Source organism: Myodes glareolus, chromosome 9, assembly GCF_982192425.1.
Source record: "Myodes glareolus chromosome 9, mMyoGla1.1, whole genome shotgun sequence".
In the NCBI taxonomy this organism is placed as follows: Eukaryota; Metazoa; Chordata; class Mammalia; order Rodentia; family Cricetidae; genus Myodes; species Myodes glareolus.
The window spans coordinates 13,764,141-13,790,261 of NC_142034.1; the positions used below are offsets into that span (position 1 = coordinate 13,764,141).

Below are 26,121 nucleotides of genomic sequence, written 5' to 3' on the forward strand. Positions count from 1 at the left end.
CTCAGAAGAACAAAATGCACAGAGATGTGGTATCACACAGGAGTCTGGCAGTTCAGCTGGGGGTGCAACAGCAAAGCTGCATTGCCTTGCAGAGTGGGGCCAGCCTGTGTCCCTCTCCATGTGTATTCTGAGGGATGCACCCCATTCAAGCAAACCAACATCAGTGAAAAGGCTATCTTTTGCCTTGTATTTTGTGTTTAGTTTGTCAACAAGTCATTCCCTGGGAATACCTATGCCTTGTCCTTTGACTAAGTCCCAGGTACCTGAAGTATGCTCATTCCAACAATACATATGGTAGCGAGTCTTCAGAGCTAAGTCCGGGACTGTCTACCCACCCAGGTGACCTTATTACCACAGGCACTTGGGCTGAAGCACTTTTCTTTCGACAATTTGATATCCTCCACCTGGAAAAGCTCTGTAGTCCTAGTCGTTTATATAATTCATAGCCACAAGCACAGAGTAAGGCAGAAAATACTCTAACGCTACCTGGCTCCATGGAGCTCTTTAGAACCAACATTCCTGGGATTACCTATCTGAGAGAGCAGAGACCCCTTTGGCAACACAGGTTCATTTCCCCATTGGCCCTGGGTGGAACTGGAGGAGTGTCCCTTCCTGTGTCTGGAAGAATATGGAGAGCTTTTATTCTTAGCCCATCGTTACTGAGTCCCCATAGGAGTCTATGCCATCCTTTCAGATAGGCCAGCACTGTGCCAACTGTCAAGTGATGCTCTTCTTGGACACTGAGGGCTTAGCCTTGCAGGATCTGGGCCTCTTCTCTAACCTGACCTGATACCCAAGATTCTTACATTTTCAATCCATTTCCTCCTAGCAAACTCTTCAGGAAAGGTCTGATGCTTAAACATTTCAAGAGTTAAATTGTGATAGAAAACCCAATTGAAAAATAAAAGTTCTGGTCATATTAATAGTATGCCCTATAATTCTAGTTTTCAGCAGGAGTCAAGACAAACATTTTGGGAGAAAGACAGACGGCCCTTCCATCTGTCTTCCTTGAAATCACACGATGGTGCCAAGACTGACTTTGTTACTATTGCTCACACTACTGACTAGTCTCCTTTCCTTTTATAAAAGGTATCATGACACCGAGCCTCTACACACGGGCCTACCTGGAAACCTAGACTTTGTGGAAAGGGATTAAACTTAAATCTAATGTACCAGCCTGAGTACTAGTAACACTGGTGTCAGTGAAAGCCATGGGAAGGGGAAAGAGGCCTGTCTGCCTTGGGAATAGGGATGTGTCAATCATCACAGTGAATGAGAGCTGAGGAAGATAACATGATTCAAACAATGTTAAATTGTCTAAGGAAGATAGATGACATCACCAAGGCAGAGAGGATAAGCAGGTGGAAGAAGTAGGGAACAGAGACCAGGGGAGAAGGCAAAGACCGCAGCAATAAAGAAATAGGGAGGAGGGTATCCTGCCTTAGAAGAATCTCTTCCATGCTACTTTGATGCCCTTTAGAAGACTCTCCCAGTCATCTTCTAGAACAAGTTAATGGTGTCTGGCACATAGTAGGCATTCAGGAAATGTTTGTAACAAGTTAATGGTGTCTGGTACACAGTAGGCATTCAGGAAATGTTTGTAACAAGTTAATGGTGTCTGGTACATAGTAGGCATTCAGGAAATGTTTGTAACAGGTTAATGGTGTCTGGCACATAGTAGATATTCAGGAAATGTTTGTAACAGGTTAATGTTGTCTGGCACATAGTAGGCATTCAGGAAATGTTTGTAACAGGTTAATGGTGTCTGGCACATAGTAGGCATTCAGGAAATGTAACAGGTTAATGTTGTCTGGCACATAGTAGGCATTTAGGAAATGTTTGTAACAGGTTAATGGTGTCTGGTACATAGTAGGCATTCAGTAGATGTTTGTGAGGGGTTTCCCTGTTTTTCCCACCAGTGAGGTGTATGTCCTCTGAAGGTTATTGATGCTTAGAAGAGGATCCCAAAACTTCTACATTCTATCCATTCAAGATGTATTTTCACTAGACTCTAGTGGTGGCAGGGCTGACACTGGAAGTGATTTCTAACAGACAGGATTGCAACTCACCACGGTGTCTTGCTACTCTCTGTCTGTTTTGTAATGGTTGTAATTTTTAAAATTCCTCTTACCTGCAATTCCCAGGCACTTTTCTGTTTGTGGCAGGATCTTCTACAGAACTGTAAACGGTTTTACCATGAAGTGTCACCCATTTAAACGGAATTCCAGAAAGTGCCAAGTTCATAACATTTGATGTGTTCTTCCAGCTTCAACCTGACCTCACCTTCTCTCCCCAGCGCAGATGTTCCTAAATGTCACGGCTGGGAAGAAGGGGTAATAACTGCCCGCTACAGGGCTGGGTTCTATCTCAGTGTTAAGAGGGGTTGAAGCATGCTAGAGTGCCTGGGTTTGCTCCCTAGTACCAAAAAACAAAAACAAAAACAAAAACATGTAGCCAACACAATTCTTACATCTTTAACAGTCAGCTTCTAGCAAGCTTCATTGAAAGGTCAGTTCAGATCTTTAAACACTTTAAATACTAATGAAAATTCAGTAGAGCCTACTTTAGAATGAAAAATCTGATTGTCGGCCAAGTCTGGCCGCTCAGGGAATGAAGATTCGTGTGCTCACTAGAGAGCAGGTGAGCACTTCGTGGGATGTGCAGAGCAGCAGCTTCCTGGGATGTGGCATGCCGCTGTGAGGCTGGTGGGGAGTGGGACAGAGATTATATTCAATACAATTGCTTGGGAGATTAACTCACGATGGCACCCTCAAAAGAAATAAAGTTCTGTTATAAAGAAGCAAACAACAATCCCATGTATGACAGACAGCTTGTATAAAGAAATGCCTACCAGCTCTAAAACCAAGTGCTTCCTTACACTCTGCTGGCTTGGCTGGCTGAGGAGAGGGGGTCTCAAGCAGTGTGCAGTCATGAGCTAGGAATCTAAAGGTCAGCCCAGAGGTGGCACACAGACAATGTGCTGGCTAGTTTCATGTCGACGTGATGCACGCTAGAGTCAGTGGAAGAGGGAATCTCAATTGAGAAAGTGCCCCCAACTAGGTTGGCATGTGGGGAAGACCATTCCTGGGCTGGTGGTCCCGGGTGCTACAAGAAAGCAGACTGAGCAAGTCATGGGAGCATGGCAGTGAAAAACATTCCTCCAAGGCCTCTGCATCAGTTTCTGCCTTCACTTCTCGACTTGAATTCCTGACTTGCTTTCCCTCAATGATCAACAACTACAAGCTATGCGATGAAACAAATCTTTTCTGCCCAAGTTGGCTTTGGCCATTTGTTTAATCACAGCAAGAGAAACCCTAACACAGACAAGCATAACCCCGGTGATATAGTCCAATAGCTCCTGAGGGAAAGACGGTCAGGGATATGGTTTTGCAGCAAGGAAGGATACTTTTTGGCTCCCAAGTAGGGAGACTCTCACACTTCGGAGATAGAATTTTGCTCAGTATCTATGAGACTCCATGAGGAGCATAAGAAGAAGGGACCAAAGAATCACGATGTCAAAGGATAACTCAAGGAAATGATGTCTCTGTCTTGCGTATGCCATGGCTTTCTGTGTCTTTAGCCAGTTGGTAGGAGCTCCCTGCATCAGTGGGGTTGATCTGTTCATCTCTTATATGGCTGAAGTGGACGGTGAGGCCAACATATTTATGATAAACACGTAGACACAATATATATGTGAAAATGTTTATTTTTATTATAATACATTCTCTGTACCAAAAGAAATCTTACTTTAGTGGAAATGAAAAAATATGCATACAAGTCTTTATAACATAGATGATGTTTTTAAATCCCAAACCGGAGCTATTTGAAACCCAAAGGAAGGGGACTCAGTAGTTAACAGCATGTGCTGCTCTTCCCAACCACCAGGGTTTGTTTCCTAGCACCCACATGGTGGCTCACAATTGGCTGTAACTCCAGTTCCAGGGGATCCAATGCCCTTTTCTGACCCCCAAGGACACTGCACACATATGGTATATAGACACACATGCAGGCAAAAACACTGACATACCCACACACAAATAGAAAGAAATAAGATCTTAATTTTTATTATTTTATTTTATGTATATGGATGCTTTACTTTCATGTATATCTGTGTACCATGTGTGTCGTATCCATGGAGGCCAGACACAGGTGCTGGATTCTGCAGAACTGCAGCCAGAGAAGGTTGTGAGCCACCATGTGGGCTGAGAATTCTATGTGGGTCCTCGGGAAGAGCAGCAGGTACTTTGAACCACTGAACCATCTCTCCAGCCCTAATAAATAAAATCTTTAAAAAAGGAGAAAGCCTCAGGAAGGAAACTATTCCAGTGAAATATAAAGTTGATGCCATGCTCACTACAGGCCTAGGCTGTACAACAACAAAAACAGGGATGAAAAAGGCAAAGAAAGACAAAGCCTTATCTCTAGGAACAATGTAACTGTTTTCTTAGGAAACCCAGGAGACAGAGTGGAAACTCATTAGATCTAATATCAGACTGGTTCTGTTTATAACATAGGTCTGTTTGTCTGCCCCCATTTCTCTTTCTCTGTAATATAGACATTACAAAAACTCTGAATACTTCCCACAAACATAAGCAATAACCATGCAGAAAATACAGGGGAATTTCACAAAAGAAAAAAAAACACATAATAAGGCTGGAATCGACTTATGCCACACACCCACATGGAGGACCGGTCAGCTGGCCTGAAGCAGACGGAAGAGTAGCTCAGGAAACGCAGAGCTGTGATGTGTGTGACAGGAAGTTACCCTAAAATAATCCAGACATTCAGTGAAATCCCAGTCAGCCAGTCGGTGGGATTCTAAAGAGAAAAACCTTCAGGCTCAGGACATGATGGACATGAGAAAGGAAGGCCTGAAAATAAACTTGATGGGAGGGGCCTGCTCTATAGGTGAGGACTGGAGAGAGTCAGTGTTCTCCTAACCCCGGCACCTGTGTAACTGATTTGGTCCACAAGGCGACTTTATGAGGCAGGTACTAACCCTTTCAGGATAGGGACATGGAAGCAACATGGAAACCAATTCGCTGGAGGTTCATGGAAGCAACATGGAAACCAATTCGCTGGAGGTTCTATAGCTAAGTGGGCGTGGCAGAGCCGGGGCTGGAACCCAGGCAGCATTCTTCAGCACTTGTAATACGTAACTGGGATCTGCACTAGATACACAAGACAGGAGAAAGCCGTTCCAAACAGATTCACATCTATATGGAAAATTTGATTTTTTGGTAAAGGTGATTTTTTTCTTAAATGTGGGAGGTATGTTTCAGTCAAAAATGATATTAATTATTTTTTCCAAGACAGGGTTTCTCTGTGTAGCCCTGGCTGTCCTGGAACTCACTCTGTAGACCAGGCTGGCCTTGAACTCAGACTTGCCTCTACCTGGGATTAAAGGCATGTTCCACCACTGCCCAGCAATGACTATCTATTTTGAAACAAAACTAATAAAGTAACATTCTTATATTAGTTTTCTATCATTTTTATAACAAATGACTTGAATTATAACAAATTCTGCTTAAAATGACATGAATTTGCTATCTTATAGTTCTAAGGTCAGACGTCTAAGGGAATCAGTTGGTACCTCTGCTATGGGTATCCCAGGGCGAAAAGCAAGGTGGCATCCTGCCCAAGGTCTTATCTGGAGCCTTTGGAAAGAACTCTTTCCAATGCCCATTCGGGATCAAATTCAATTTCTCACAGCTACATCTCCTTGCTGGCTGTCAGCTCAAGCTGTGTTTGCTAAAACCATTACCCACCAGGCTGTCCCCTTGTCTGTAAAGTGCAACCGTGTGTTTGGGTCTTCTTTGTCACTCTGACCCTTCCCACCGCCCCTCTCCCTCTAGCCATGGCCCTTCCACTGCCCCGCTCTTCTGCTTCTGACAGAGGAAGTTCTCTGTCTGCCCACAGTAGTCTTGTGTTTGGATTGGGCATACCACTTGGATAATCTGGGATAGTCTCTTTTTAAGGCTATCTTGACTACATCCGTAAAGCTCCCCACCTTTGTTCATACCCACAGAGTCCAGAGATTAGATTACAGTTCTCCATTTGGAGTCATTGGGTTTATCCTAACCCTTATCTCACAGGATATATGATTAATGGTAAACGAATAGAACAGAATTCTGTACTCCATAGCCTGGATCGGGATGACTTTCTCAGGTAAATTTGTAAATCATCTAGAAAAACAGTTGTGAGTTTTGTGTCACAACCCCAGTTTCCCAGGACTCACGAAGGTGAGGCAGGAAGATAGCAAACTCAAGGCCTGCCTAGGTTACAGAGTCAGTTTTAGGCTAGCCAGGTCAATTTAGCAAGACCCTTCTCAGACAAAAGGAGGGAGGTGGGAAGAGAGCTCAGTGGAAGAATGTTTGCTGAACATGCATAAAGAATAGGTTCAATCACAATCCAAAACCAAACAAACCGCTCAGGCACATAATAATCCCCAAACTCTAAAACACTGAATAAAAAAAAATTAAAAGAAAAGCAAGTAGGAATATTTGCAATTTGCTTAACTAACAAATCTGTAATATACAGAAGGCATCTTCAAAACACCTAGCATTCAAATCAGAACAATAAAGAGGCACAGCAGCTGACGGAGAAGCAGGTGCTGGACCCCCACTCCTAGCAGCAGTTGTGCCAGAGTGCCAGAGGACTGACCAGACAGAGAGCATCAGGGCTGAGGGCACGGTAGAAGGCAGGACTGAGGGCACGGTAGAAGGCAGGGCTGGCATTTGGGAGCAGAGAATGTGGTGGGCTCTGCCAATGTCTAGAGGAGTTGATGAGAAGCTGAACAGATGGTTTGATAGTTTCTCACACACGGAATTGCAGTCTGGGACTTTCTAAGGGGGAGTGTCTGGTAAACCCCATGCTTTGGGCACACGCCAAACAGGTTATATTCTGCAAGGAGGCATGACTGGCTTGGAAATGGACCAGCTTTTGCCAGCGATGAAGTCTGGTCTTAGATCATCTTGGTCCCTGAAAATCAACTGGAATTAGTCCAGGCTGCAAATGCTACTACCTGACTACAAATGTACATTCTGTCTGGAAGACATTCACATCATCCTGGAACTGATGTCATTTCTACAACATTCCCTATGAAGTGTCTACACTCAGCAGAGACAGTTCAAAAGAAAGAAAGGTACTCGAAGTCCCAAACACACTTGCTTTAGATTATGGCTATCACACATATGTTTTAAAAAAATTGAGATATATGTGCAACAAAATTAGGAAAATGATTGTGAGCTTTGGTACAAAATAAAAAGAATTAAAAGAACTAAGCAGAAATTCTAACTGAAAAATATAATCAATATTTAAGAATGGCCAAATAGAAGATTAGATACAGTTAAGGAGAAAATTAGTGAACTAGAAGCTGGACAATGAGAAAATATTCAGAATAAATACAGACACAGAGAACAGGGTTAAGTTTCCTCCCACAACACAAGCACACCTGGAAATCTTAGGCCCTCAAGGGAACATCGGCCATCCTTCCGATTAGTTTTCCCACTTCTGTTTTCCCTTTCTTCAGGACTGTGAAGCTCATGGGCAGAACAGTAAGATGAAGTCCTGCTGTGGTCCCTCCAGGGTACGGGGTGGAGCCCTAGCCCTTGGGCCCTGCTGTGGCTTCTGTGAGAACAAGGTCAGAAGGCCACATCTGTGCCTTTTCCACTGTCAGCTTTGACAGGTCAGTACCAAGAGGCTGAAGATGTCTTCTTTCTCTTCATCATCAGGACCTAGAGAATGTCCTCTGTCCCTACAGATCTCCTCGCCCCTTCATGTGCCACAGGTGTGCACAGATCTTAACTACCTGTTTTCCTATCATGACAATAGGACCCCTTACAGGATAACCCAATGTCCTTGCCAGGTCTGTATGTAGAAAGCTAAGTACTAGGCTATCTCATTCAAAACAGGTCCACTCCTAGCATATTAATTATGTCTACTATGCTTTATTCTTTATGAGCTTTTTTTTTTGTTGTTGTTGCTGTTGTTTGTTTTTCAAGACAGGGTTTCTTTGCATGACAGCCCTGGCTGTCCTGAAACTAGCTCTGCATACTTGGCTGGCCTTGAATTTAGAGATCAGCCTGTCTCTGTATCGCTAGTGCTGGGATTAAAAGTGTGTGCCACCACCACCCAGTTTACTAGCTCTGTTTTTCCCCCATTTAATTCAGTGTTATCTTTTGAGTTTGAATATTCATAATAATTTTTTCCTGCTTAGAATTATTCTGATTTTTTAAAAAAGATATTGTTTTATTTTTAATTAAGTGTGTATGTATGTGAAGGGGGATTCCCCTATGTATGCTGTGAATGTTTTATTACTATTGGTTAATAAAGAATCTGCTTTGGCCTATGGCAGGGCAGAATAGAACTAGGAGGGAAAACCAAACAAATATATAGAAAAAGAGTAGGTGGAGTCAAGGAGATCCCATGTAACTGCTGAAAGAGACAGATGTTGGAACCTTATCGGTAGGCCACAACCTCATGGTGATATACAGATTAATAGAAATAGGTTAATTTAAGATGTAAGAGCTAGCTAGGAAGACGCCTAAACTATTGGCCAAACAGTGTTGTAATTAATATAGTTTCTGTGTGATTATTAAGGTCTGAGAGGCTGGGAAACGAATGAGTAGTCTCTGTCGACATGTGTGTATGTGTGTGTGTCTGTGGGTGCACGCGTGTGTGTGTGTTTATGAAGGGGTATGGACATGTAAATGCAGGTGTCCTTGGAGGCCAGAGGTGTTAGATTTCCCCTAGAGCTGGAGTTATAGGTGGCTGCGGGCCACCAGACATGGGTGTAGGTCCTCTGTAATAGTAGTATATGCTGGGGCTGGAGAGAGGCTCAGTGTTAAGAGCACTGGCTGCTCTTCCAGAGGACTCAGGTTCAGTTCCTAGCACCACATGGCAGCTCACAACTTCTGTAGCTCCATTCCAGGAGATCCATCCAACACTCTCTTCTGACTTCTATGGACACTCAGACACACTCTCCACTCCCATCCCAAAAAATAAATATTAAAAAAACAAAGGAGTAGCGTATGTTCTTACCCATTGAGCCTTCTTTCCACTTTCCCTTCCTTCCCTTTTGATTATTTTGAGGCAGGATCTCACGAGGTCTGGCCTGGAACTTGCTAAGTGACCAGGCTGTCCTTGAACTCCTAGAGTTCTACCTGCCTCTGCTTCCTGAATGCTGGGATTAAAGGCCTGTGCACCACACCCAACCCTTTCTGTTTTTTTAAAATAGTAATCCAGCATAGCATCTACCTGGAAATTGCTCACTGTATTAAGACAAGTCATTTTCTTTCCTTACTTCTACTTCATCTGTTTTACATATGTAAGTATCCGTGCTCTGTCATGTTTGCCATAATCAACCTCAATCGCCTCTCCCTCCCAAAGGCTCTTTTTTTTTTTTTTCAACAGGAAAAGGAGATCTTTTTGGCTGGACCAAAGTGAAAAGGAAGCTAGAGGCAGTGGCATTTTTGAATGCTGGAGTCTCTTTGGGACGTGTCACGCAGGGTAAGTCGTTATTAGACGTCTTTCTTGTCACCGTGCTGCTTCACCCTCTTCCACAGTCTCTGTGTTTATCTCTCCCTTTGCTTCCTCCTTCCAGCTGTTCAGTCGATTCCAGGAATTCAGTGCTTAGCGGCTGCCAGAAAAGCAAGCCTCATAGGATACTGTTCAGGGACACAGGCTCCTTTTCCTCTCCTGGAAGACCCATTCCATCACCAAGGTTAACGCTGCACAAGTTTCACCCACTGATTTTAAAAGGTGGTAAAGAAGCAACTTGGTTTTTGTGTCTGTCTAGTTTTTAAAGCCTCCACGATTTATTGGTTTGAAGTAAATCATTTGAGGATTAAAAGAAAAGATATCTTAAAAAGTTCTAAAATTAGATCCAAACTGTCTTTAAAAATTCACTGAAAGAAGTAAGAAAATGTTATTAATTATTTCATCAGAGGTGCATAAGATGAGTCCCAACCTAGGCAGGCGCAGCCTGGCTTCGAGTGCTACATGGGAACCCATATATCCTGGGCTTGCTCCAATCATCATCACTCAGTGTTTGCTGCAAGGACAGAGAGCCACTTCAGCAATGCAGAAAATGCTCTCTGGACAGACAGCTGCAATGGTGTGGTGGGTGCCTGGCTGATATTTGCATCTGATATGTCAGCAAAGCACAGGATTAAAACCGTGCAGCAGGCACATTGAGGATCCTGCCTCCTCTCTCCTCCCCTGTACAGTAAGTCCAGTGATGTTCAAAACAAAGAGACTCCAAAGAGAGCACATTCACACTAGAGAGAGCTCACAGTTTGCCGCAACAGTGCTGTGATGTTGTGAACCTTTTAGTGAGGGGCTTAGGGACAAGTGCTTGACTCGCCTTGCTTCTAATGTCACCCCACTAACTGCTTTCTAAGGGACATGCTGCGATGCGTATTGCAATAAAATATATTGTCCCTGACACGGAGTTCAAGTGTTTGTTTCAGAAAACAGACACAGGCAGACAAGCTCATTGAGAAGAGGAGGTGGCCAAAATGAAATGCATTTCTGTCCTTCGTAACAACTCCTGCCTTAGGATGATGCATCATGCCAGCTGTCTGGGAACAAATGTGCTTTGTTGGCACGGGAACAGAAGAATCAGTCTGAATTTTGTAAATAAACTGTGGTTATTAAAATTGCTTGAAACAAGCTCGAATAATAACCATTAAACATGAAAAGTCAATAAAAGTCTTTGAATTATATTTCTGTTGCAATTATTATTCCTGTTTTCATAATGTGCTCTGGGAGAAAGCACAGTTTCGAGTTGTTAGTACTTTCAAATAGAGTTCACTGCAGATGGGTTAGCCCACAGCAGCCTGGGCAGGGAAGTCTTAAAATCCATTATGGAAAATGGGGAAATTAAAAGCTTGGAAATCTGTAGAACCAATTCTTCCTTTAAACAATTGTCACGATCATTGCTGAATCGATTTTCTGTCTTCTCAGCATCGTGTTCTTTAAGGCTGCCCAGGACTCCATGGATTTGCTGGCTGCCCTTGGTGATGACTCAGGTGGTTCAACGAGAAGCAATGCTATAAAATACAAGCTTTGAACACATCGATTTGGGTTCCATACTATCCATGTTACTCCCTGGCAGATCACTGAGCACTGTGGGAGGCAAGCAGACTCTTTGGGAAAGCAGATGTTGGCAGTTGAGGGGTGCATGAAGCTGAAGGGCATGAGACACTGCGGGGGGACTGTCATGCCACTCAACACTAAAGGCCCCAAACTTTCTTGGTCTCCAGGACAAGGAAGGAAGAGGCAGAGTGCTCAGTCTATCTGTGGAGACAAGAGAGAACTACTTGGCTATCCTTCCACTCTGGCCTTCTCAGGGCATTAAAAAAAAAGATTCCCTATTATTGGGCATGTATGATGTGTGTACGGGTCTGCCATGAGATGTGTGTGAGTGTGTCTGTGTGTGTTGTAAATCAGAGAACAAGTTTTTGAAGCCACTTCTCTGCTTCTGTTGTAAGCTCAAGTCATCAGGGTGGACGACCAAATGCTTTTGCTTGTTGACTCATTGGTCCCTGGGAAGGTTTGTGGGGTTTGTGGTTTTTCTTTTTCTTTGAGACAGGGTTTCTTTGTGTAGTTTTGGTGCTTGTCCTGGATCTAGCTTTTGTATACCAGGCTGCCCTCGAACTCACAGAGATCTGCCTGCCTCTGCCTCCCAAGTGCTGGGATTAAAAGCGTGCACCACCACCACCCAGCTCTGAGAAGATCTTTAAGAGTAACTCACACGGAAAATCTGCCCAACTTTAGAAGTGAGCAGAAAGAAGGATTGTGTGGAGCAGGTGCTGGCACCCCTCTTTGTCTTAGTTTTCCCTGGTTCCCAGTGCTTTGGGTGTTATAATGTCTGGGGAATACCTAAGGGCTGCCAAGGATGTGAGAAGCCATGAATGATCTTGTCAAATGAAATGACCACCTCAGATGAATAGCTGGAGTATTATTTTCATAAAAGTTTAGATAAACAAATATACAACTAGAAAGTCACTTAGACTATGTTTAGGAAGTTATCCCCAAAGGCCTATATCCATGAGCCAAGTTCAGTGGCTTCTGAGCAAATCTTCAACCTCAGACTCCCTGTAGCACGTGATGCTGATGCTGCCAACCTTCCTCCTTGCTCTCTCTTCCCTAGCCTCTCTCTCTGCTCTGTTGCTTCTCCCTCTTCCTTTCTCCCTCTATACTCTCTGAGCACCACAAAGGGCAGGGGGGCCAGGGCTAAGCGCAGATATACAGACCTAACACAGTTCCAGCACACAGTCCTGCCCGCGGAGCAGTCAGTAACCAGGGCAGTTGGGTGGGAAAGCCTTCGGTGGAGATCACAGGAAGTGTCACAGAGCACAGATGATCCAGGGAAGGGGGAGGTTCCATATGGGACAGACAGCCAAGCCTTCCCAGAGAGACTCACAAGGCTCACAGGTGTCCTGAAGGTGGGAGTCCTTATGTCGTAGGGCACAGACTGCTAGGGGGCATTCTCCTGCTCCTACAGCATTCAGTTCTCCTGGCTCTGCCCTTACCTTCCTATACCCATTTGATTCCTTCATATCTGCCTCTACTTTTTGGGTTCCCTGAGTTGGCTCTGACCATGCCATTCATGGCCTCTTGGTGCCCATCTTTTTGCTGTGGGCTTCTGCTGTAGCCCCTCTGAGCGGGTGCTCACAGCCTGAGGGTTCTTTCCTGAGCTAGTCATTCAGATCTTCAGCTCCGTTGTTTCCATGGGAGCGTCACTTCTAAACATCTCATACGCCCCATCTAAGAAAAAACTGTGGTAATGTCTACTGTGCATCATCTTCTTATTTAAAAAAAATTCTGCCAGTTTTGATACATTCCTTTCTTATTCTTGCTTCCACATCTATGTTTTGTGAAATTTTCCTTGTGAGTAAATCTATGTACCCTTATATTCTCTTTGACAACATCAAATTCAAGTTTTATTTCGATGCTCTACTGTCTGAATGGGTCTCTTATATACTGCTGCCGACTACTTTTTGCAAAGGATAAACTAGACTAGCGCTCTCTATCCAAAAGAGGTTTCCAGTTGCTGACAACATTCTGACAAAGACTCTAACTCCCAAGCCCTGCACCTTAAACTGACCACCCATTGCCCTGACACATTCCCCCATCCGTGCTTAGTAAATAGCAGACAGATACTCAGTAACAAAGCAGTATTTCTTTTTTTAATGGACAAAATGAATGAAACCAATTTTCTGGTCTTGTTTTCCTCTTTGCTGATGTTGCCTCTGGCCAAGCCACTGCTTAACCTCCCCTGAACTTCAGGGCAGCTCTGCTTGGCAGCTCCCTGGTTCTGTCCCTTGCTGGAATATGCCTTTCCATCATTCATTTAATGCCCAGCTCAGAGCCCTTTCCCCACGATGAATAACTCATTACCCACACGGCAGCTGCATGTTTCATAGTGTTTAAAGTATTTCTACATACACTGTCTTGTTTTGATGTCCCAAAGAGCCCTGTGAGAAGAAGGTATTACTAAGTTTACCCAGATCACATGATTAGATCACATGACTTGTAGTGACAAGGGTGGATTTAGAACCACGATGCTGGATGACACCCAGGAAATCTCCTCACTTTCCTCTCCTTGGGTCTTGATGGGGTCTCCGGGACAACCTCAGACCTAAGCACACAACAACCACGGAGACTGGTCACTAGATTTTCTCTTAAATTAACAGACGTGTTTAGGCCTTAGTCATGAAGTTGGGGCTACAAAGCTGTGACTTAAGTGGGAGGGGTGAGTGACTTTCAGAAACGATATGTTTTAAGACAACTATGGGCTGCCTGCACCTGTACAGCCTAGAACAGGGCACATCACACACTATTAGGAGCTAAAGCAGTGGGCTACAAAAACCCTGGCCAGAAAGCTGGAGAGGTTCCCGGGGTAGCCTGGGGTGGTGGGGTAGGTTGCTGGGAGTGGCAGTGGCAGCTCCTTCCTAACTAGCCATGGAAGGAGCTGCTTTACCTGGGCACCTAAGCTCTTGTAAGGACTCCCTGTCAACATGGCCGACCCCACGTAGGAAACAAAGTGATCAATGGAATCAAATATGAAAAAAGAAAAAGTCAATATATCAATAGAGCCCACCAAACTTAATAAAATCTTTCCTTAGCCACCAATAAAATCAGTTAAATCCTTATGAAAGCTAACCATGCTTTTAACTTTTAGATCACCAGGATGAAACGGGGAGCCTTTTTGCATGTGATTTAGTTCCCACACTGTATAGGCCAGAACCTGGCTCTGTTTAGTGACATTGTTATCAAAATATGATTCATACAGCATGAAATATATCAAGTATGGGACTGGAGAGATGGCTCATTGGTTAAGAACGCATATTGTTCTTGCAGAGGAACTGAGTTCAATTCCCAGCACCCACATAGGTAGCTTACAACTGCTTGTAACTCCAGCTCCAAGGAATAATTGACCCTAACCTCAGATACATGAACAAACACAGACATACACACATGTACATATAAACAAATAATAATAAAAATACTTAAAACGATACCAAGTAAAAGTTCAGGTTCTTTTTTCTTTTCTCGTCTCTACTCTATAATTTGCCAGATAAATCATCTATTCTCCTTGAGAATTACAAAGCATTTGATCCCAAAGGTGAATTTTAGTTTTAGCCCTAATATTCTGTTCTGCACCTGAACTCAACTGACAGACAGCATCTGTCTATTTTACACTGCATTACCAAGATAGAAATTAACGTGTGGGGAAGGAGCAGAGCATACCCAGCCTCATCCTAGCCTGGGTCAGCTACTTTTGGGCCTGAAATCAGAGGTGGCATAGCCTTTCTGGAGGGCTGTGTCTTTACACAAGGAGGAAGTCTGATCAGAGTTCTAAGCCCTCACCCTTTCCTGCAGATTTGGGTTTCTTACCCAGATCTTATTCGGAATAGGAAATGTATAACTGCGATGTGGATCAATATAATGGTGATTATGCTTATTACTACTTGGGGATTATAGGAAGAATCATGTTTTAGTAAGATTAATTTAGGAAACTAGTTATTTTCTCATTTCAGTTCTCTGAATCTGCACATAAGGGCCAGTGGTGGAGCTGTGTTCTCTGAGGCTCTGCCTGGCTTGGTGCTCTGCCAGTGGAGACAGTGGAGCTGATGGTACTGAGGCAAGTGGGCAGAAAGGATACCACCCATCAAGACCTGATGAGAAGGAGCCTTTTGTTTTTAATTAAAAGCATAACTTTTAAAATGCCTCATTCATTTTTTGTTTTTGTAAAATCAAAACACAGGAATTTTCCTTAAATGAAAACCAGAGACAGTTTAAACTTTTTTTTTTTAAGCAAGTAAGTTATAAAAAGAAGCCTAGGAAATTGTCTTCTGTAATTCTGCCAGTTTCAATTTGTTGGTTTTTTTTTTTTGGCTTTTTATGCAGCTAGTATCAGGATAATAATATTGAGTTGACAAGGAAGAGAAGAGAGTTCTAAGTAGCTGTTTTGCATTCACTTCAGTTGTGCGGCTTGGTGATGTGAGGTTAGCTACTGTTACTACTGTCACTGGAGACGCTTTGATGAGCGCCCGGAAGGAAAGTCAGATTACAGTGCTGTCAGCATTTCAGATAGCCCAAGTCCACACAAACGGAGGCCCTAAGAAACCCTAACACAGCAGTCCTAATCCTTTTTGACTATTTCTCTTGGGGTCATAAAATGAAATGGGGAACTGGGTGCAGTGGTGCACACCTGTAATCCCAGCACTCAGGAGGCAGAGGCAGGTGGATCTCTGCATTGGAGGCTAGTCTGGTCTACAGAGTGAGTTCCAGGACAGGTTTCAAAGATATACAGAGAAACCCTGTCTCGAAACAAAACAAAACAAAAAAACAAAACCAAAACAAAATGAAAGGGGGAACACAAGTCAAATTTAGATAAAAGGTTAAATTAAGTTATAGGTGAACATTATTAATTTATTAAGTACAGATTCCTTGCTGCTTGTTCCTGTGAAAACAACCGGCCTTTCTGTTCTAGCTACATCCTAGGGTCTTGTGCAAACACCTAACAGCTCATGGTGGCAATGACTAAGACACATTCAGCTTCATCCACGGGTATTTCCTGATGTTTCTTTGGTAAACTGTAGCCTAGTAGAAGATATCAGGAATTAGTGTAAGAAGTATTCTAAAGAGCTATTGTCACCGCAAACATGAAAGCAACTTTGATGATCAAAAAGAAGTCAACAACAAAAAAAGGCTGAAAGTAGTTCCTGAATCCTTCCCTATTGTTCATTTGGGATTTCTTGATTTCCCAACTCTCAACATATTATGGAATTTTCTGTGTGAAGTTTTGCCATGAATTTAAGTGGTGTCAACAAAGTTTTACCTTAAGTCACATTTTACCACAAAATGGAGAAGCTGCAGCCCTCCAGGGAGCCCCAGGAAGTTTTCTGCTTTTGAAAAGCTTGTTTTTTAATTCTTTTAGTTACACGTGTCCTGGACAGGGGATGGTGCTCAGGTGACCTTCCGTGATAATTGCACTCATGCTGCTTGGGCCTGCGTGCCACCACACTCCCATCTAAGGACGTGCTTTCTGCTGTGGCCACACCTGCCCTGTGCTCATTCCCTTCGCCCGCCCGAAGCCTTTCTCTGCCTGTGGAAGGTCAGTGGGACCAGCTGTCACAGGCGCTCAGAGCTCCAGGGTTACTTTCTTGTCATCCTTTGGAAGCCTGGGATTTGAAACTGGTACCAGTTTGCTTCTTCCTTTCTTACATTAACTAGAAATGAACCTTGAGGTTGTCACAGAAGAACAAGGTCTAGAATCCAGGTGACCTTGTGTCTGACACACCTATGCTAGGTGTGGTCTTATGTGACCATCTGAAAAACAAAGATGGTGATGCTGACTTTGATGGTCACAGAGAGGATTAAATACTTCTGTACAATGTCTGTTCCCCTGCAGACAGTTGGGAAGTACGGGTGCTTTTTTTTTTTTTTTTTAAATCAGAGTATTTCTACTGTTTTCAACTCTATGACACAGACACTATATAACACACAACATACAAACACATGCATATGTATTTGTGAAAGCAGAACTATATATGTGAAATAGATTCTACAGGGAATACACTATGACGTGGCTAGTAGTTACAGTAGTCAAGTAAGTTTTAACTTTTTGACTTCCATATGTTTAAATAAAAATAAATTCAGAATGTATCGCACACATGAATGCAAATCATACAGTCACAAAACTTTCAGGGAAAAAGGAGACAATTTGGAACTTAGTGCTAGGACAAAGCTCTTGGTTTGACACTAAGACCTGATCCCTAAGAGGAAACGCTGATAAACTGACCTCATTAAAACCCTTTGGTTAGCGAGCCTGTTAAACATGCAGACGCATTTGACAACTGCACAGTGCAGCAACTGTGAGAACTCAGCACCATTTTGTCCCACACCTGCGGTAAGGCCCTCTGTCAATATCTCCAGAGATGCACAGAGTCTTTGTGACCAGACCTGAATGCTTATATTTTTCAAAAGTCAAGTGACCCGTCTTGAGACCCTGTGCTGAAGTTCACTGACCCAGCTGAGGTACTGTATCTGCGGACACTCCTGGTGGCTTGTGCCTAGTGAACTGTGACACTGAGGAGGTGGTGGCAAGACTATACTCAGTGACTGAGGACAATGATTCACCCAGGATTTCATCAGCACTCGTAGGTCTCTGTTGGTCCACTGGTAAAGGTTTTAAAGTATCAAAATTGCCACTTGTTGTAATTCATGAAAACCAAGAGTTGAGTAAAAATAAGCCTGTTATTTCAAAATAAAATAGGTCATTAGCTATTGTCATAGTCAGCTTATTTTATTAAAAGAATAGAAAGAAAGAGAACATTAAAACTCAAAAGAAAACAGGATTTATGCCTGTTAACTAAATAATGTCCACTGATTTTATGGGGCTTTATACAGTCAGAATATATGCCCACTTATTTTTAAATGATCGTGTAGAAGACACTCTTGGCTGCCTACCCAACATCTGTTTCTCTGATTCTTTGTCACCCCCCCCCTTTCTTGAGCATCCCCATCATCATCTGGCAGAGGAGTGAGTCTAGAGCTCCTCATTCTCAGGAGAGGCTGGAAACTCACTACCCTCGGCATCCAGAGAGCGCAGATATGGGTGGGATATGTGGCAGTGCTGTAGCCATCTTGGAATTGCTTTGAGAATGAAGCCACCAAAGGGGGTAGAGCCACCAGAATGTCAGAGATGCAGCTCCAGTGCCTCACTATCTCTAGACCGCCTCTTCTGTGTGGTAATGCTCGTCCTTGTTTCTGATGGCCCAGTGGGGCACTCTGTTCTCAAAACAAGAGGATCCTAGCTGCCATAGTGAAGCAGTCGCTGGGCTGGAGAAGGACGGAACAAAGCAGCCAGAGAGGACGTACCTGTTCCTGTGCCTCCAGCTCTTTGTGCTGCAGCTTCTTCTCTGCACTCCGCACCTGATTAGAGCGGGTTTCCAGTTCCTCTTGTAAAGCCTGCAACAGTGGAAAGAAATACAGCAACATCAGAGATTAGTGTACTTGAAAAAGTAGCTTGCCACATGAATTGGTATTACCAAGGCCTTGGATGGTGGCTTTTCACTGCTGATTCAAAGAGTTTCAGCGAACAAGGCCGGGTTTTGTGTGCTAGGCCCACATCATTCGTGCTGGAATAAAACCCTGCAAAGGAGTGTGCTGGCACACGACTGTAGTCTCAGCCTCGGGAGGCTGAGGCGAGTCTAGGCTACATGGCAAGACCCTGTCTCAAGATGCCAAAAAGTCATAGAAAATAAGCCCTAATGTATAAAAGAGATAAGTTAGCAAATGTCAATTATTATTAAAATGTCTTACATTTCCAGCATACGGCTATGACTATGTATCAAAGAATAAACTTATTGTTAGTTAGAGCAGCCTTACCAGTCAAAGAATGAAGTGTTCTTTTTCTTTCTATCTATTGTGATATCTAATTGTAATTATCAATTCATAGCAAACCTAAAGGAATTTCCACAGCAACTCAGGATAGTGTGGAATTTGAAGAACCTGGAAGATGTGGACAGAGGTGACCTTGCAGTTGCCAATTAGCTGTTAGAAGCAGATTCCAGGTCACCATGGGGAGGTTGGAAGCCACAAAGGTCTACAATTATCATTTTGTCAGTTACCATTTTAAGTAAAATGTAAGCTAGAAAAGATGCAGAATACACGACGGTAACCCTGTATCATTAAAGAAATGAGACACAAAAGTTACAGCGGACAGAAAGCATGGGGTGGTAATAGCAATGATCAGTCTGGGAGTGAACCTCATCCAGTCAGTATGACTGCATTATGCTGAGACTGTGACAGGGTCCCTATAGGTCATGAGAAGAGAAACCAAAGGGCCCTCCGACGTCTCCAGGCCTACGTTATAATGGTGGGGCAGCGAGCAAACAGTGAGTGTAATACAGATCCTTGGTCAGTGCAGGAGAGAGACACGGGGGTCGGGGGGTGGGGGGCTATCCTGGGGAAAAGGTTACAGTTCTAAAACAAATGACTCAAGAAGGGTTATCTGAGCAAATCTTCGCAGCTGTGAAGAGTGCAGGCCACGTGAACCATCAGGAGAGCCATCCTTCCAGGCAGAGGACACTGCAAGTACCAAGACCTCGGGAAGCCACAAAGGTTACGGTGGAGATGGAGCAGAGGGGGGACCACGAGGTCTCAGCCTACGTGGAGTGTCACGGGTTGGTGGAGTGGTCGAGCACACAGAGATGGGAAGCTGCTGGAGGGCTCTGAGCAGGCAGTGCTTCAGTCAGTCTAGACAGGGGCAAGGTAGACAGCAAGGCTGGCCAGGAACCTCGGTGTCCTGGGAAGCAGTGACGGAGACATTTATCAGGGTGGAAGCGGTGAGTGAATGCTGGACTCCTTGTAGACTCTGCCCGGAAGGGTTAGATGCAGAGCATGAGCCCCCCCCCCCCCCCCCAAAGAGCCTGCACAGTTTGTTCAAAGAGATGGGACAGGTGTTCTGGGAGAAGCCCTGGAGCTCAGCCTGGGACGTAAGTCTAAAACGACTATCGCATGTCCAAGCGCACAGGCTCAGGAACAGTGTCTAAGATCGGGTTCGGTAAAAATTCAATGTGTGAGGCCACGTGGCACCTGCCTGTAATTGTGGCATCCAGGAAGCTGGGGCAAGAGGATCATAAGTTCAAGGATGGCCTGGAATACATAGTGAGATGCTGTGTTAAGAACAATATTCCAGGACAGCCAGGGCTACACAGAGCAATACTATCTCAAAAAACCAACCAACCAAACAAAAAACCCAAACAAACAAACAAATCCCCCCAAAACAACAAAAACAGCAACAACAATAGACAACAACAAACAGTAAACTAAAATAGAGAAAAATTCCAATACAAAGTCAATCTTTTACACACACACACACACACACACGCACGCACACACGCGCAAACACACACACGCACACACACACTCACACACACACAGACAATAAATTTTAATTTGGGGGTTGAATTTTAGCCCTCTTTGAGCATTTAACGAAAGCTACATGGTCACTCTTCAAAAGGGGAAAAACATGATTATGGTTTTGTTTCTGATTTCTGGGGCTATTTGAAGTCCATTCACAGGCAGACCTTCTGCTAAGAACTTCTAATTTACAGAGTAAGATGAACTTCTATGCTTTAGGGTCTTTTTGATATTAAACATTATAAATCTACAATCTGACTAGGTCTGGGAATGAGCTTGGAAATCTCAAGGTCTTACTTCTTTTTAATACTATTGTGGTCTGGTTCCAGAAAGATGGATGTGATTGTTCCTATTCCTGCCAGTTACGTAGCATTCTTGTACTTGTGATAGCGCTCAGTAAACAGGATGTTAGGGTCTCTTTTTAAAAATAGCACGGCTGTGGAGAGTAATGACCGTTGCTGGGGAGAGAATCCACGTGTATTTAAGGTCCAGCTCTGTGCCGCTCTCTAAGTCATCCAATTCAGTCATCCAACACCCAAAACCCAGATCCAGCGATGCTATCTCCCTGCGGAAATTTGGAGCCACTCTCCAGGACCCCTGAAATGTGGCTCGCGCTCTTCAGAGTGGCATGAAAGGACTGGACTAGTGGCATGGAGGAAGCACCTGTGGGCTTGCGTGTTGAGCTGGGGCTGTCGTTCCCATCGGTAACAAGCTAAGAGAGCGTGGACTATATTTCTAGCTCTCATGGTCAGTCCCTGTAGCAGGTCATATTCTGACTTTGTTAGAGAAGAGATAGTGGGGGCCCCACGTGTTCAGGGTCACGTGGCCAGTAGTGGGCACTGGGCTGGCATTAATGTTTCTCTAACTTCAAACTCAACACTTAGGCTGTGCTCTGCGGCTTCCTTCTCCTTTGAGCCCAGTTTCTCTTCTCTTTATTCTGTCTACCCTGTTCTGAAACTTAGGGCAGGCTCACTGGACTCCTCTGGGTTCTTTCCCATCTAGTGTTGAGGAGACCTAATGCACATGGCTACGTGACGCTGCAAATGATTGCAGCTGTGGATTCCCTGCTACTTCTGCAGGCTCGGTGCCTGGCCAGCTCAGCGCCTGGCACAGATGAGTCTCAAATCACAACTGAAGGGAACTGACTCAGGGGTTCTAGTCCCTGAGGATGTCTCTCTTGACCATTAGGGCTTCTGGTGGTCCTTAATATGGTGCATTTAACCAGTGGCAGTCTCATGTTTTGAAATAGAGACTACATCTTGTAATATGCGTAGCCATCTCTGTATACATACATACATACATACATACATACATACATACATACATACACACACACACATACACATACACATATATAATGGCTATTAAAATAATATGCTGTCTGGTTCCTGCCATAATAAAGTATTTTGTTCTTTTAGTTTTTTATTTTATTCACAGAAGAATACAAAGTGTACCTCTCATTTGTCTTAAACAAAAACCTCCTGGTTGCCCCCCATTTCACCTTCACTAGAGGTTCACCCGCACTCCACATACTATCTCCTCCTGCTGTTCTCTTCTGAGCTCCTGTCCTCACCTTCTCCTGAGTTTCACTTCACCAATCACTTGCTACCTCCAATTGCCAAAGTCAGAAGCTGATTTGTTTCTTTGCTTTGTGACAATATTTCACAGCTACTTGTGTTTTTCTCTTGATTTCTGAGGAATTAATTGTTCCAGTGAAAGCAACCGGTTAAGAAAGAAGGCTGCTCCATTGAGGGGCACCTAGGCTGTTTCCAGGTTCTGGCTATTACAAATAGTGCTGCTATGAACATAGTAGAACAAATGCTTTTGTAGTATGTTAGGGAATCTTTAGGGTATATTCCCAAGAGTGGAATTGCTGGGTCCTGAGGGAGGTTGACTCCCAGTTTCCTGAGAAACCGCCACACTGATTTCCACAGTGGCTGCACGAGTTTGCATTCCCACCAACAATGGATGAGTGTTCCCCTCACCCCACATCCTCTCCAGCATAGGCTATCGTTGGTGTTTTTGACTTTAGCTATTCTGACAGGTGTAAGATGGTATCTCAAAGTGGTTTTGATTTGCATTTCCCTGATCGCTAAGGAGGTTGAGCATGACCTTAAGTGTCTTCTGGCCATTCGAAGTTCATCTGTTGTGAATTCTCTGTTAAGTGCCCCTCAATAGAAGAATGGTTAAAAAAGGTGTGGAACATATACACATTAGAGTTTTACTCAGCGGTAAAAAACAATGACATCTTGAATTTTGCATGCAAATGGATGGAAATAGAAAACGCTTTACTGAGTGAGGTAAGCCAGACCCAAAATGAGGAACACGGTATGTATTCACTCATAAGTGGATTCTAACCATAATTAAAGGTCTTTGAGCCTATTATTCGTGATCCTAGAGAAGCTAAATAAGAAGATGAACCTGATGAAGATTATTTAGCTATCCACCAGGAGGTAGGAAATAGACAAGAGTCCCAGGTAACCTCGGGTGCATGGGGGGGGGTGGGAGGGTTGATGGAAGGGGAGAGGGTTAGAGAGAAGGGAGTAGGGGAGGAATGGGGAAAGCTCGGTGGCCTGGGATGGGGGGGGGGAGGAAGGATGAATATGGGATCAGGGAAGAATATATTTCAACTAAGGGAGTCATTTTAGGGTTTACAGGAGACTTGATTATATATGGGATCCCAGGTCCAAGGAGAGATCCCCCAGATTGTTCTCTGGACAGAGGAGAGGGTGCCTGAATCGGCTGTGGCCCATAACCATACTGATGTATATTTTGCTTATCACCATAGATCCTTCATCTGGCGAAGGACGGCGATACAGTCGGAGACCCACATTGGAGCACCGGACTGAGCCCCCCGAGGTCCAAATGAGGAGCAGAAGGAGGAAGAACATGAAAAAGGAAATCAGTACTGCGAGGGATGCTATCACCCACTGATACAAGGAAACGGATCTAATGAGAGTTTACCAAGGCCAGTTGGACTGGGACTGAACGAGGACCTGATCTAACCAGATTCTCGGAATTTGGCCGGATTCTCTGAATGTGGCTGGCCCGAAGTCTTTCTGAAAAGCCATTGACTATGATACTGGGACCTGTTTCCTCTGCATATACTGGATTTTGGGGATCCAGTCTGTTTGGATACTCACCTTCCTGGACCTGGAGGGAGTGGGGAGGAACTTGAACTTCCCACAGGGCAGGAAACCCTGACTGCCCTAAGGGACGAAGAGGGAGGAGGAGAGGGAGTGGGGGGAGTGGGAGGGTGTTGGGAAGAGGGGAGTAAATGGAAACTTTTATAATTTAATAAAATTTACTTTCAAAAAAAAAAAAAAAAAAAGAAGGCTGCTCCAGATGGCAAGTCAAATATGAGGAGGCCTTGAGTGGGAACAGTTGCTGTGGGGAAGTGGACTTAGGTAGTGGAGTCATGAGTGGATGTTTGGGAGAAAAGACAGGACTGAGTTTTGACAATGAGAGCTGGGGATTGGAACCAGCAAGTGGGAAGTGTTGGGGCAGTGTGGTTTTCACATGCGGGTTTTAAAGGGCTGGTGGGACTGTGACATTAATATTTATATCCAGCAAATTCATATGTTAAAATCCTAACACCCAAGGCCATAGTGCCAGTGTAAGTTCCTCAGATGTTACTCAAGGGGCCTTAGAAACTGGTATGGCTATAGCCCTGTGTGCTTGTGTGCCATACTGACTGGGATCAGTGCCCCCAGAAAAGGGGTGAGTCAAGACAGTCATCTCGGAGCCACACTTTTATCAGACACCCAGTCTGCAGATGCCTTGAGGCTGTAGTCTCAGCCTCTGGAATGGAGGAATCAGTGATGTTTACAGCACCTGTAGCTAAGATGGTACGGTTACAGCCCCCTGAGCTGACAGATAGCTTGCTAAGCTGGTTCTGAACAGGGTAGAGAGCTTCTTGGAGCCATTTCCCACTTGTCTAGGGAAATGAGCAATGTAAGGAAGGTTCTGAAACCTGCCCTTGTGATGGCCCCAAAGCAGGCCAGGCAGAGATGCAGATGCGAAGAGGAAGCCAGAGAGCTGTGGGAATCTGGAGGGGCTGGAGGCAGTGGGGGAGACTGAACTGAAAGACCATTTCTAGGGGAGACAAAAGTTTCCAGGGAAGCAAAATCAGATCTCATCTTGTCTTCATATTCTGCACAGTGAGACTATTCAGTCTACCATATTTTATCATTATTATCAAGATAGAATTCAAATTATACTTGCTTTAAAAAAGTAGTACTTCAAACTTGCTCATAGTTTAAAAATGTAAAATTCTATTTTCTTGAAGCTAATCAGAGAAAGTTACATCTAGAAATAACTTTTATTATCTATTAAAAATCAGTGTAAAAAATTGAAAAGTAGCCAAAAAATTCAACCTTCTCAAAGTGTACTGCATAAAAGGAAAATGATAGTTTCTGCTGGCAACTGTTCCTGGATTTATATTCTAAAATAATTATTATGCTATTTGAATTGGAACTTCACATTTTGACATAAAGACTGTCGGAAAATGACCACAACTCGGCATGCACAACCAGTGGGCTCTCGTTTAAGTTGTGGTTTCTTTTTTGAAAAACAATCAGATGTGACATCTCTCTCTCTCTCTCTCTCTCTCTCTCTCTCTCTCTCTCACACACACACACACACACACACACACACTCAAACTTTAAGCATATTCTTGAGAAAAGCCCCCCCACCCCAAATTGAAGAACAGAATGCCCCTGTAGGTCAAAAGTATAATCCCAATCCTGATTTTGGACATCTGAGTTTTTGAGTTTTTGTTCTGAGAGATTGTTCCTTCTGTCTTGGCTCTGCCGCATCAGTGTGCACCATTTCTGAGAAGCCAGTTCTTCTCTCATTATATCTGCCTTTGAATACTACGCAGGTCAGTTTGCCAGAGAGCTGGGCTGTTCTTGAGTTTCTGGTATTTTGTGGTAGGGAACAAAGGACATGTTCCAGAGGAAAAATATAAATGGTATATGTTCTGCGCACACAACTCTAGAAGACAGCACAGCAGGCACAGCCTCTGTGTACTGCAGACTGTGCTTTACCCCTATGAGAAGGCGGCAAGAGACTGGAGGTCTGTCTGTATTCTTATTGGGTAAACTTTTATACAATAAAATTTAGGGTTTAGTTTTTAAAGAGGTAAGATAATTTTTAGAGTTCATCATAAAGTCTGTAAACAGGGGTCTGGAGAGATGGATGGTTAAGAGCACTGACTGCTCTTCCAGAGAACCCGGGTTCAATTCCCAGCACCCACATGGCAGCTCACAACTGTTCTAGGGGACTCGATATCCTCATACAGACATACATGCAGGCAAAATACCAGTTATTTTTAAAAGTCTGCAAACATCCTCCTTTAGTTTTGATCCATTAGACAACACTAGTGTAGAAACCCTGGTCACAAAGGTAGACTAAGACGACCCTCATTTCAACTTAGCTGCTGTTTGATGATGCCCACATCTGTTCATGCAGCACCAGTCCACTCAGTTATAAATGGGCTGATAAGATCGCCTATGAGAGGCTTTCTTTGACACATAAATTGACATAGAAATGATATTTTTCTTTCTAGGACTGCTAATTTCAGGCTAAGATAAAAATGCAAGTAAAAGTTGTAAGATTACACTTGACTTCATTTTAAGAAGTTTATTTTTCATTAAATAAACAAACAACTTGGACAAA

At 43.8% G+C, this 26,121-nt stretch overlaps 1 protein-coding gene across 4 annotated transcripts in view; it reads right to left on the reverse strand.

The window, feature by feature from the left end:
• Positions 1-26,121, reverse strand: part of Cep112 (centrosomal protein 112) — a 410,571-nt gene that overhangs the window by 21,361 nt on the left and 363,089 nt on the right. For all 4 annotated transcript variants that reach the window (XR_015738731.1, XM_087909848.1, XM_048446068.3 and 1 more), the window contains one exon: positions 18,397-18,486. Coding sequence is in view for 3 of the 4 variants with exons in the window: in XM_087909848.1 (XP_087765974.1) it covers positions 18,397-18,486 (90 nt within the window). In the remaining variant the exon portion in view is untranslated. The remainder of the gene's footprint in view (positions 1-18,396; positions 18,487-26,121) is intronic.